At 38.8% G+C, this 14062-nt stretch overlaps 1 protein-coding gene across 3 annotated transcripts in view; it reads left to right on the plus strand.

Moving 5' to 3' along the window:
* The window catches only part of SPARC (secreted protein, acidic, cysteine-rich), a 55738-nt gene extending 45102 nt beyond the window's left edge, over window positions 1–10636 (plus strand). For all 3 annotated transcript variants that reach the window (XM_076213389.1, XM_076213388.1, XM_076213390.1), the window contains 3 exons: window positions 2987–3189; window positions 6093–6240; window positions 8792–10636. In XM_076213389.1, the coding sequence (XP_076069504.1) occupies window positions 2987–3189; window positions 6093–6240; window positions 8792–8842 (402 nt within the window). In that variant the 3' untranslated portion in view covers window positions 8843–10636. The remainder of the gene's footprint in view (window positions 1–2986; window positions 3190–6092; window positions 6241–8791) is intronic.
* Window positions 10637–14062: the final 3426 nt, after the last annotated feature.

The raw sequence follows: 14062 nt of genomic DNA on the forward strand, positions 1-14062 counted from the left end.
TAGAATATCAGGACAATATAAAATTGGAACCAAGGAGGTAAAGAAGGAGAGATCCGAAAAAGATTTGGGTGTAATTATCTCAAACTACTTGTCCTATGATAAACAGATAAACAAAATTGTCTGAGAATCCTACAACTTGCTAAGATCAATAAACTTGGCATTTACATATTTGGACGAAGAAATTATTAGAAAAAATATTGGTCACACTGATAAGGCCTAGACTAGAATATGCGGCGACATTGTGGTCACCCAGTACCAAAAAGAATATAAAGAAAATAGAAAGAATCCAGAGAGCAGCCACAAAAATGGCACCTGCACTTGCAAACTTGTCATATGAGGAGAGATTGGCTAAACTGGAGTTACCGACTCTGGAGCAAAGAAGAGAGAGAGGTTACTGACCATCTACAGAATCATGAAGGGCACAGAAATACTCGATAGAGAGGACTTGTTAAACTGGGACAAGAGAAACACAAGAGGACATGGAAAGAAAATAAAAAAACAAAGCTACAGAAGAGATCTGAAGAAAAACAGTTTCCCACGTAGAGTGGAGGACGCTTGGAACAAACTGGACAAAAAATAATGTGTGCAAAAACCATTCATGAATTCAAGAGCAAACTAGACACTGTGAGATACAAAGGCAGGACACCACGAGTGTAGCTCCCCCTCCCACAAAATACAACTAGGTAAATACTCACACACATTGGAAGTAAGGAAACCCCTTGGGCCTCACAGAATCTCAAAGTGGAGGCTTAAGTGAGTGCAATGAACAACAGGTGGAGAGTGAATAACAGATGTTCATTTGAAGACTAGATAGTGCCTCAGAATTAGAAGGTGGCCAGTATAGTACAAATTTGTAAGGGAGGAAATAAAGAAGTATCCCTGAATTACAGACCAAAGTCTCTGGCCAGCATGATAGCTGTGTGTGAATTGTGAAAGCCAGATTGATTAAATGTCTAGAGGAGATGGATATATCAGCAGACAACCAATTTAGATTTAGAAATAAAAGAGCATACGTCTCAAATATGTTAAACTTGTACTCAAGGGCAGTCAGTATGCTTGAAGAGTTGACTGGGTGGAATGTGTGTATTTAGATCTGGAGAAAGCTTTTGACAGAATACTTTCCAAAAGATTAATATGGAAACTGGATCATATTGTAAGGCTTAAAAGGAGCCATCTCGATTGATGAGTGACTGGGAAAATAAAAAAAAATTACAGCAGTAGTAAGGAACATCATGTCAGGATGGAAGAGAGTAACTAGTATAGTCTGTCAGAGCTCTGGCATTAGTAATGATTTTGATTTACATAAACAACATTATGGAAAGAGTGAAAAACTACATTTAATCTGTTTACAAGTGCTGTGTCTTGTCACATAGCTTCTGACCCAGGGCATTGGGCGAGGAGCCAAGAAAAGAGGGAGGGAGGGGTGTTGAATGGGAGTGAAGTGGGTGGGGATGAAATGGGTGAGAGCGGATTTATGCCTTTGACTTTAGTTTCCTCCCTTGTAAGGGGGAAAAAGCCTTTGCATATATGTGTACAAATGACACGAAGATCTTGAGGATAATAGATGAAAAAAATATATAAATTGTTACAAAAATATGTAGACAGTATATGACAAGAGGCAAATTACAGAGAAGCCATCAGTTATTTATTCAGTGGGAAATGAAACATTAAGAAAAGCAAAGGAAGAGAAGGAACCAGCAGTGGGTAATTTGTCACCTGATAAGCACATTAACATTATCAGTAATAAATATTACCTTTTGACAAACACAAGAGTGGTATTTTACCACATGAATGGAAAGTTGATTAAAATAACCTGAGCCACCCCAAAATAAAATTATGCAGCATTAGTGTTGATCCCACTCAAAAAAAAAATATATACAGGTAAGATCAAAGGGCTTCAAAAAACACAAGGCCAACTACCAAAATGGTCCCCAGGCTAGGTCAATGAAAGGAGAGGATCAAACTAACTGAGAAGTTTTCTTGATTTACTACGAGAGAAGTCATGTAAAAAAGAAAAAAAAAATGAAATTAATACGAGTAAAATGAAATAAAAAATAATAAGTAGAATGAAAATATAAAAGATAACTGTCTGAATAATATCAAGAAATAGTTTTCTGTATAGATGTGTAAATACATGGCATAGCCTAAAAGAGAACTTAGTCCAATCGAAAACCAATTAATTTAAAGCAAAGTTTGATGTAGGAGCTTGTGTGGAACAGTGAGTGTCATTCCTTCCTCAAATGGAGGAGCTCCCCGTGTTTGATCCCCAGGAAGTGCTAGACAATTGTTCAAGTTGCACTTTAACCTCTTCAATACAAGTCAAATTCTCACGTGCAGCATTGGATGCCTAATGTATGATGCATCACACTACTTGTGTTATAAAATATTTATTCTGCTGTATTACTCATTCTCTTCCACTTTGAGTAATAATAATAAAAAAAAAAGTGATCAAACCAGTTCACAGAATATGGGGGTCCTTCAGCTACAACTACAAAATAAATATAATCAAGACACAGACACCGGCATTCTCATATACCCACTTGTGTCTCATGACACCTACGTAGGTGTCATCATATCAGTAAGAGGATAATGGCTTCTCAACCTAGAGGTGCAGAAGTCGTCCAGTTCTGCATATTAGTTCTAGCACCTCACGTGTATGGTAAAACTGCATATATTTATTTCAGATTTCATTCACAACTACAGCCCTTCTATATTCATTACTCCATGTGCACTTGGCACCTTACCATGGTCAACAATAAATGATGTGTCACCCTCCAGGGGATCAGTCAGTAGTTCTGCAGTGGACTCTCAAGGCTGGACACTTTCTTTACTTACTTTGATTTCTGGAGAAAAGTGAAGGGGCCCATATAAGTGTAGCTCCTTTCCTGTATCTTTCATCATCCATGTCTCCATTTTTTTCCCTTTATAGCTGTTTTATCAATTAATATTCCTCTTATATTTTGTATTCCTTTTATTTACTGTTTAGGAATGCACTGAAGATGAAATGAAAGACTTCCCACGACGCATGCGTGAATGGCTCTTCAACATCATGAGGGACATGGCTGATAGACATGCCTTGAGCGACTACTACATGAAACTTGAGGAGGAAGCTGAGAATGATGACACCAAGAAGTGGACAAATGCTGTCATCTGGAAGTTCTGTGAATTAGATGGACATCCAAGAGACAGGTGGGTTTTACTTCTCTTGCAAGTTGGCAAGTAAGTTTCCCAGCTTGTTTAGATTGTTAGCATTTTCTTTTTACTGTATTTATGGGAAACAAAATTGTGGCTTCTCAATTGAGTTTGATGTATATGAATTGAGCCATACATCATTTTATTGACACCTTCCACTTCATTTTCTTTCTCTCCCTCTCCCTCTCCCCCCTCTATCTCTCTCTTTCTCTATCTATCTCTCTCATTATTGTTCTTATTTGGTTTCTCAACTGAAATTTTTCCAACCACTTGGAACAAGAAGGACAGGAGGAAATAGAAGGAAGGGTAGTGAATGGTGGGATGAGGAAACAAAGAAGGTTGTAGAAGAGAAGAAGCGAGCTTTCACAGATTGGTTACAAAATAGGACGAGGGAGTCATATGAGAGTTACAAAGAAAAGAAAAGAGAAGTAAAGCAAAAGGTAAAGGAGGCAAAGAGGAGAGCAGATGTGAAATGGGGTAAGAGTATGACAGAAAGAAGAGTATGACAGAGGAAGAGGAGGCGAATCAAGTAGAGAAGAAAAGGTAAAAGGTGCAGATGGAGAGATGATAATGGAAGAGAAGGCAGTAAGGGGAAGATGGGCAGAATATTTTAGGGAGTTGCTAAATGTGAAGGAGGATAGGGAGGGAAAGATAGTTGCAGTGGGAAATGCTAAGAAAATGAGAGTGATGAGTGAGGAAAATAGAGGAAAAATAAGGAAGGATGAAGTAAAGGCAGTTGTTAAGATGATGAAAGCAGGTAAGGCACCTGGTCTGGATGGATGCCATGCATAATGTCTAAAAAAAAGGAGGTACAGTGATGGTGGACTGGCTGGTGAGGTTATTTAATGTTTGCTGGAGAGAGGGTAGAGTGCCGGAGGACTGGAGGAGTGCCTGAATAGTTCCACTTTACAAGAGAAAAGGGGACAAGTGTGATTGTAGTAGTTTCAGAGGGATTAGCTTGTTAAGTGTAGTTGGGAAGGCTTATGGGAGGATCTTGATTGAGAGGATTAGGAGAGGAACAGAGGGAGTAATTGGTGAGGAACAGTGTGGATTTAGGACGGGTAGAGGTTGTGTAGATCAGATCTTTGTGGTAAAACAAATATGTGAGAAAGCTATAGGAAAGGGGAAGGATGTTTTTTGGGCTTTTATGGATCTGGAAAAGGCTTATGATAGGGTAGACAGAAAGGCACTGTGGGAGGTTATGCAGATATATGGGATAGGAGGAAAGCTTCTAGGAGCTGTCAAGAGTTTTTATGAGAGTAGTAGAGCTTGTGTCAGGATTAGAAATGGAGAGGGGATGCGTTATGTTGCCCTGGCTGTTGAACTTATACATGGATGGGGTAGTGCGAGAGGTAAATGCAAGGGTAGTGGGTCAGGGATTGGAGATGGTTAAAGAAAATGGAGAAAAGTGGGAGGTGAGCCAGCTGTTGTTTGCTGACAACACTGCACTTGTGGCAGGATCGGAGGAGGGACTGAGGAAGTTGGTGACAGAGTTTGGGAGAGTATGTGATAGAAGAAAGCTAAAGATAAATGTGGGTAAAAGTAAGTTGATGAGATGTGCAAGGGGTGAAAGTGGCAGTAGACTGGAAGTGAGCATTAAGGGAGAGCGACTGGAGGAAGTGGATAGTTTTAAATACTTGGGTGCAAATGTGGCAGGAAAAGGTGGAGTGAAGGTGGAGGTAGAATGTAGATTGAGAGAAGCGAGTAAATGCCTTGGAGGATTGAAGAGTGTAATGAGGAATAGACATTTGGGAATGGATGCTAAGAGGAGACTGTATGAAGGAGTGATTGTGCCAACAGCACTGTATGGGGCAGAAACATGGAACATAAGATAGGAAGAGAGAAGGAGTTTGAGTGTGTTTGAGATGAGGTGTCTGAGAAGTATGATGGGGGTTACTAGGCTAGATAGAGTGAGAAATGAGGAGGTGAGGAGAAGAACGGGGTTGGAAAGGGAGTTGGGAGATAGGGTTGATGAAAGAGTATTAGGATGGTTTGGACACATGGAAAGAATGAGTGAAGAAAGACTAGTAAAAGAGGTATGGAAGGCAGATGTGGAGGGAGTGAACATGAGGGGACGTCCTAGGATGAGGTGAATGGATGGGGTGAAGGGGGCTTTGGGGAAGAGGGGAATGTCTGTTGAGGAAGGACGGGAGAGGACAGAAGACAGGGGTGAATGGAGAATGGTTGTATATGGATGATGTTGTGATGCATGTGGTGGAATGGGCGGGGGGATGGGGGGTGAGGTAGTATGTGTGAGCAAAATTTGACGCAGCCCGAAGGGATTTCTCCCCATCTCCTTTTATGCACGGGGGGACGGAGAGGGGGGGTCGCCGATTTAATGAAGTGGCCTTGCTGTGGATGTGCTGTGTCTTGTGACACTGCTTGTGACCCAGGGCAGTGGACAGGGTGCAGGGATGACCCATCATCCAGGAGGTGCTAAGATAAGAGGGAGGGTGGAGGGGTGTGGAGTGTATTCAGGGATGGAATGGGTGGGAATGATTTTATGCCTTTTCGTTTTTGGCTACCTCCCTTGTAAGGGGGAAAAAGCCTTGGTATGTATGTATGTATGTACTTGTGCCTTTGATACTACCTTTATTTTCCAATATCCATAGCTGTTTCATGTGAAGTACCATAGGGATGATATTATTATTTTATTTATTTATTTATTTATTTATTTTTATTTTTTTTGGGGGGGGGGGATGAAATGGGTGGGAGTAGAATTATGCCTTTTGACTTTGGCAACCTCCCTTGTAAGAAGGGTAAAGCCCTTGGTACATGTAAGTACTTACAGTCAATATCCTTTTCTACGTGCACATACTTATTCATCTTAAATGTAAATTTGCTCAGTTGGATGATAAATAGTGTGTTTATATATTTTCATATGAATTTGTGCTCCACAGGGCTGTGTCACGTCATGAGCTGTTCCCACTTCGTGCTCCTCTCTACACCCTTGAACATTGTATTGCACCCTTCCTGGACAGCTGTGACGCTGATGATGATCACGTGATCACCCTCAAAGAGTGGGGCAAGTGTCTTAACTTGTCTGATGTAAGTGGTTTTACTTATTTATTTTACCTTAATACATCCCTAAACAAGAACAGGTAGATAGAGGAATATCAAGAGGCTTGTGACAATAATTGTTTATTCTACTCTAAAGAAGTAATTAACTGTTTAATGAAGGAACTTAAATGTGTTTGAGATGAAGTGTTGAAGAAGTATGGTGGGGTTTATGACGATGAATAGAATCAGAAACGAGAAGGTGAGGGAGTAGGAAAATAGGGTTGATTAAAGAGTACTAGGATGGTTTGGGCATATGGAAAATGAGAGAAGACAAACAAAAATAGTATGGTAGGCAGAGGTGGATAGACTGGACTTGAGGGTAAGACCAAGAATGGTATGCTGAATAAAATCAAAACCCATGGCATAGGAGGAAAAGTGTTAGAGTGGATTAGAGTTTGGATCAGTGACAGAAAACAGTGTGTCACCATAAATGGTGTAAAATCTAAAAGGGGAGAGTGTTTCTAGTGGAGTTCCCCAGGGCTCGGTTTTGGGTCTCTTATTGTTCATTATGTACATAAACAATTTGGACAATAGGATTAATAGTTATTTTAGTAAGTTTGTAGAAAACACTAAAATAGGACGCCTAATTAGGTCAGGAGACAATGCCGAGATTCTGCAGGAAGATCTTAACAAATTGTTCACATAGTCAGTGAAATGGCAAATAGACTTAAATATCTCAAAGTGCAGCATGCTAAATGTAGGGCTACACAACCCCAAAAGCAGAAGTAGCTTAGATAACACAATTTTAGAGAAAATTGAGTGCAAGAGAGACTTGGGGGGTTCTAGTGAGTCCTGACCTTAAATCCAGGAAACAGTGCATTAGTGCCAGGAATATAACTAACAGAGCATTAGGTTTCATTGCTATGATGATTATGAATAGAAATGCAGAGGTTATTATCAAACTCTATCAAGTGTTAGACCCATCCTTGACTGTGAGGTACAGTTTTGGTTGACATCCTATAGAATGGACATCAGTTCACTAGAATCAGTACATAGGAGAATGGCCAAAATGATACATTGGCTCAGGAATTTACCATACGAGGAGAGGCTTAGGCACCTTAACTTACACTCTGGAAAGATGCAGAGTTGGGGGTGATCTAATAGAAGGCTTCAAGTGGATCAAAGGCTTTAACAAGGGTAACACAAATGGAACAGGAATCACAGTAATGGATTTAAATTTGACAAATTTAGATTTAAGAAGGAATTAGGCAAGAACTGGTTTACTAATAGGGTAGTCAACAAATAGAATAGACTTAGTAACCATGTAATGAGTGCTAAAATTATTGGTTATAAGAAATGGTTAGACAACTTTATGGATGGGGATGACAGATGGTAATGGACATGGAACTGCCTAGTGTAGGCCTTATAGTGTCTTGCAGTCTCCTTCATTCTTATGTTCTCATGTCTTGGCTAGCCACCTCCCTAGTAAGAAGGAAGAAGCATTTTGATACATATATGTATATCTTGTTTTGTATATGTGAAAGTTATTCTTGTTAGATATAAAGTATTCAGAAATAACTGCAAACATGAAAGTTACAGTGTTTTGTGTTGACATATTTCCATCTAGTTTAGATAGAATGCAGAAGACCCATGGCTCTCAAGTAACTTGTAAAAACCACTGGCTTGGGCCAAGTCATTTATGAAAGAGATTTTGCTTTGTTGTCTGGGAAAGGCAAGAGTAAGGCAATGTAAAATGAGGAGTCTGGTGTCTTGTGTGTGGTGATTTCATCTCAGGCATTATGCATCGGTGGCTAGGCCTTTTCTGTTTTGGTATTATTTTAAAGCGGGATGGTGGCCTGATGTCTGGGGGAGCTTGACGGAGTAGGGAGTTTGGTGGTCAATTATGTGGTATTTGTTTTGTACTATGAGTGTATGTATGTTTTTCTATAGTGTTTGTGGAAGGTTGTTGCTGATCTTTGAGTAGTATGCTGCCATAGTGCTCTAGTTATATAGGAAATGGAATGGGTGAGAGTGTTTTTTATGCCTTTTTCTTTTTTGGCTACCTCCCTTGTAAGGGGGAAAAAGCCTTTGGTATATGTATGTATTATTATTATGAGGGGACAGAGAGGGGAGTCACCGATTTAATGAAGTGGACTTGCTGTGGATGTGCTGTTGCGTCTTGTGATACTGCTTCTGACCCAGGTCAATGGCTGAGATGCAGGGATGACCCGTCATTCAGAATGTGCCAAGATAAGAGGGTGGAGGGGAGTGGAGTGTGATAGGGATGGAATGGGTGGGAGGGGTTTTTATGCCTATGGTTTTTGGCTACTTCCATTATAAGGGGGAAAAAAGCTTTTGGTATATGTATGTATTTATTTTATTATTATTATTTTTTTTTTTAATGGATATCTGGGGTGAACAAAGTCACACGATTTCTGAAGAGAGACCTCTGATCTGTTTTGTCATAGTCCCTATTCTAGTTTGTCTAATTATGTTTAGGTGTTCTTTGCAGCTATTCTGTAGTTGCTGTGCTTGGATATTATTAAAATCTCAGTGGTTTTAAAATGGTCAAGCTTCTTACATCCATTTTTCTTTACAGGAAAAGCTGGAACACATTGAGGAATTCTGTGAGGATCTCCATGATGATTAGATTGTGGTGGATGAACTCAGTAGCTGCAATGTGGTGACTGAAGTAATTAATGTAATAGATCACAAGGAAATTCAATTAATCCAGTTAACTAACTGCTGATAGAATGAAGAATCTCACTTGAAGTCACTTAGAATTATAGGGTCATTGTTTTTACTCTGAAATGTTTAGCAACAGCAAATTATAGAGACCATTAGTGCATAAAATCCTTAGAGATCCAATGATGTGGAACAGATAAATATAAAACTTTGCTGTTACATGGTGTATAGTACTTGTGTACATCATTGAGAATAATTCTAATTATCTTATTGTTCTTGTTCCTACTACATACAGAAAGACTACCTATGTCCTCTTGTAAAACTTTTCTCACAAAAGATTATGTCATGCCTGATGAGTTTTCATCAGCTGATGTGGATTTGTCTAGAAACAACTACTTATCTAATTGTATTTCTAGTCTGTGCGTCAACTCTTATCATTGTTGTAGTACCCTTTCCTTAGCTACCCTCTATCTTTTCATCTTCTTTGCTTCTCTCTCTCACACCTTTCAATCCACTCTTACACCAGGCACTGACTACAGCCCCGCTCAGTTGTCACTCATGTTGTTCTACGGGTGATGTTTCCCCCATGCTGGGGGTGCCAACTTTATACACATCCCCCCCACTTGGTCTCAAGATCAAACTGTTCTTCATCTTCTACTTCATAGTCCTTCAACTATTCTGTAGGACTTCTGTTCTGCTTCGATTGCCATGGTGTCATTCTCCCATCTACTGCTGCATCACAGCTCTCTTCTTCACTTTCTCTGCCACCCTCTACCAGACAGAGGTCCAAGATATGTTGTTGATCTCCATTGACAGAAATATTGTTACGAGAACTTATGTCACAACACCTCTTGTCCACTGTGAAGTACATTTACTATCATGCAGTTTCACCCATACCTCCTCCCCCATCTATACTGAAGCAGTTCCTTCTTCATCATTATCTGGTACCATAGGCACTACCCTTGGATCATGGCAACAGAAGTATTTTGCTTTCCATATCATCCTTATGCCACATACATTGGTTTGATATCTTGTATTTAGGAGCTAAATAATAAATTAATGAAAATTAAGGCACTGCAGTTTCTTTATAAGATATTGTTAAAAAAGTCTTAATGTTGTAATTTTTTCCTTTCTAGACATTGCTTAACAGCAGTTGATGAAAATTTGTTCAGTGTGTGATGAGCAGCTATTGAGTTTGTTTGCTGAAAAATCCTAGTTTTTAAATGAACATACTCATTCTGGATGTTATGATATTATCCTCATAACTTTTCAGAGTGAAGTATGATGTTTGATGGTGCTTTTCACTTAATATTTCACGTAGACATTGTATTCACTGAAACATTTCTCTGTAACTGTTAAGGCCCTAATTTTTTATCATTATCATTGGTGAAGTGCTTTAGTTTTTTAGGGTTCTTTTATACATTTTGGTAAGAAAGAGATAGGGAGAACATTTATATTCAGCATATCATTGTAAAGATAAAGTGAAAGATGGGAGGCAAATAAGAGGGGAATATAAAGTAGAGTGAGGTAATAATGAAGAAAATGTTAACAGGGCAGCAGCCAGGAATTCACTGCCATTGTAAGACATGCAGGAGTACCCCGTATGTTACATCTGCAAAGGTGCATGATTTTTATTTTGGATAACCAACCATCTTGGTGCATAAATTCGTCTTTTACTGTAGGATATCTGTTGTGAACATTTATGTTATTCATTTGTACATTACTGAATAATCTCCCTAATGAATTGGTTGGCATATAACGTTGTTTTATTGTTTGAGATTTAACACAAGGTTTGTGTAGCTTCCTTGCCTTATTTACTTTCATTGACCCTTAAAGTTACTTGGGTCACAGAAATGCTCAAAATGAATAAAGGATCAAGCAGTTACGTAATATGTTATGGAGGAAAAATATGAATGGTGTGTTAGTGGACAGAAATGACCCTTCATCCACAAGATAGTAAGATGAGAGGGGTGATACATTGCACCAAGGAGAAACCCAAACAAAACTAGAATTAAAAGCTCAATATAACAAAAGTTGGTCTCAACAATTCAGGCAAACACCCGAGTCCAAACAGCACCACTTAAAACATTTAACATCAATAAGGGGGTATTTCACATTCCACCATGAAACTACAAAGAAGAATAAAGGAAAGAATAGTAAGATAGTCAAAAGTTACAGTATATTGAGATAAGGAAACCATAAACTGTACAAATTTAGAATTTTTTTTACAAACCAAAGCAGCTATTTTTATTCATATATTTATTTATTTTATTTTTTATGTTCAGACCATTTTTGAATTGTCAAACCAATATATCCATAGCTTTGACTTAAAAAAGAAAGAAAAAATTGCCAAGGGGAATAAGAACTCATATCTATAATAAATTGTTTTTAATGACAAACACAAAAAACCTGGTAACTACAGTGAAGTTCTTAACCAAAAATGCATTGCTGGTAATTAGGAAACTTGTTCTCATACATCAAACAACTAAAAATGTAGATTCTGGCACCATGAGTAAATCAATCTTGCACCTCCAAGAGGTGCCAAGGTCCACCTTCAGGTTGAAATTAAAAATGGGAAAGAGTTAATGGCCCACCACAGGATGACTGGCCTACCCCATGGGAGAGATACAGCCTCATCTAGAATGTCATTACCATACCCTTGGTAGACAACAGGCACTATATAGAATGAACAATAAATGAAGTGTTCTGGTTTGCATTATCCCTGATAACGTAAAACTGTATAGGCTGATTTGCACTGAATGCAAGGATGTGTACATACATATATATCTATAATATATATATTTATATACATTATGAGCTTTTTTCCCTTTATAAGGGAAGTAGCCAAGTCAGAGGCACACACCAAGTCCCACCCATTTCACTCCCCTCCACCATCCCTCCCACCTCAGCTCTTTGTAGATGATGGGTCATCCCTGCACCCACCAACTACCCTGGGTCGACAGGAATGCAGCAGGACACAGTACATCTACAGCAAGGCCGCTTTACTCAATCAGTGACCACCCCCTCTCCAATCCTTTCGTGCAGAAAAAGAGAAGACGGCGTCAAAATATTATTCACACATAAGCACCCCATACACCACATCCCTCTCTTGCATAATAGTATCATCCATACATGGTCATTTTCCACTCATCCTTATCTCCTACCCTCTCCCATCCTTGCTCAACAGACATTCCCCTTTTGCTCAATGCCCCCTTCACCCCAGCCATCCATCTCATCCTTGGTCTTCCCCTCAAGTTCACTTCCCCCACCTCTGCCTTCCACACTTCTTTTACTAATCTTTCATCACTCATTCTTTCCATATATCCAAACCATCCCAATGATATATATATATATATATAAATACACATATATATTGAGACATTGTGACAGGTTGAGGAAGGTGGAACAAGAAGACTCAGGTCTAGTTCCAAGCTTATTACTGATTGGTTTATCTTTGAGTTTCTTTGGAGGAATTACGCTGGTGTGAAGCTGATGGTATACATTGATGACTGAATTCCATGGTCACACCATGTAGGCAGGTTGGGCAGAGACATACAATAAATTAATTAAAAATTAATACAATTTAAATCTCAATAAACAAATTTTATGTGTTGTATGATAATGTGGAAATGTAGAATGAGAATGCTGCCATAAGTGTAAGATGTAAGGGCAGAGTGTAGAAATTTGTGAATGTGAAACTTGCTGAAGAATAGATCACCAGACATTTCACCACTGAGCTAGATCAGTGCCATTCTAGGTAGCTCCTAATAGCTCCGTATTTTGCTGTGAATTTTTACAATTCTTTATCTACTTTTTGAGCAACTGAGGTCATAAATCAGAGAGTAGATGTAAAATGGTCAAAATTCATCGGATGGTGCCAACCTAGCTCAGTGGGGATATGTCTGGTGATCTATTGTCTGGTAAGTTTCACACTCCCAACTTTCTACACTGCCCTTATGTCTTACACTTATGGCAGCAATGTCACTCTACATCTCCACATTATCAGACAACACACAAGATCAGTTCAGTGAGATTTATATTGTATTAGTTTTTATTTTATCAATTTATCATATGTCTCTGTCCAACCTTCCGTGTCCCCTGCCTACATGGTGGGACTGTGGAGACAAATCATCAAGGTATACTATCAGCATCAAACCAGAGTATCATTCCTCAGAAGACTTGTAGCAAAATTGGTCAGGCATAAACTTGGAACTTCTTCAATATATATGTATATGTGTGTATATATATATATATATATATATACATATAATATATATGTATACAGTATAAAATTTTCCTATCCGAGAGTTAACACCTTGACGTGGTGGATAGGGTTGAGGATCTTAACGATTACAAAAGCTATGTCAATAGAGAGAAAATCTCTGCAGGGTCACTCATATCAAACAGGTTTTGTAAGAAAGATCAGACAAAGAGCAGCTCACATGCACAGTAGCAGGACCCACTGCAAAATGGCCCGTCCCTGATGGCAAACAGGGAAATTCCTCAGATATATGGAGTACCATCACAATGATGGCGTGGACCATTGGACATCCTATAGATATAGGGCTTCACCGAATATAGTGAATAAGGAGACACCAGAGAAATATCTCACCAGAAACCAGTTGGCCCATAGGTGAGATTACTGCCAACCCCCCTTCATAGCCAATATGAACAGCACAACAAAAACAAAGCCAGGTGTTCCTGTTGGATCATCGTCTCCTAAAGGTCCAACCACATTGCCTCATGTGTTTATGGGCAGTGTGCCACTTAAGATTATGAGAAGGCCTTTGACTCGGTAGAACAAATAGCAATACTAAACTCGCTATGACATTGTACAAATGAACAAATTGTAAAAGTTTTAGAAAAGATTTATGCAAAAGGTACCACTATAATTCTACTACATAAAGATACAGAAAAGATGAAGATCGAGAAAGGAGTACAGCAAGGCGATACAATTTCACCCAAACTATTTACAACTTGCTTGGAAGATATTTTCAAAAGATTGAGCTGGAGAAAAGGTTTAAAGATTAATGGCGAATATTTGAACCACCTAAGATTTGCAGATGACAATATTCTTATTTCAGAAAGAGCATAAGACTTGCAAGATATGCTGAGTGATCTAAATAAGGAAAGTATCAAAGTAGGTTAAGAAATGAATAAAAGTAAAACCAAAGTAATGTTCAAC

The sequence above is a fragment of the Oratosquilla oratoria genome, chromosome 31 (genome assembly GCF_046742065.1).
Source record: "Oratosquilla oratoria isolate Oo_2021 chromosome 31, ASM4674206v1, whole genome shotgun sequence".
Classification (NCBI taxonomy): domain Eukaryota; kingdom Metazoa; phylum Arthropoda; class Malacostraca; order Stomatopoda; family Squillidae; genus Oratosquilla; species Oratosquilla oratoria.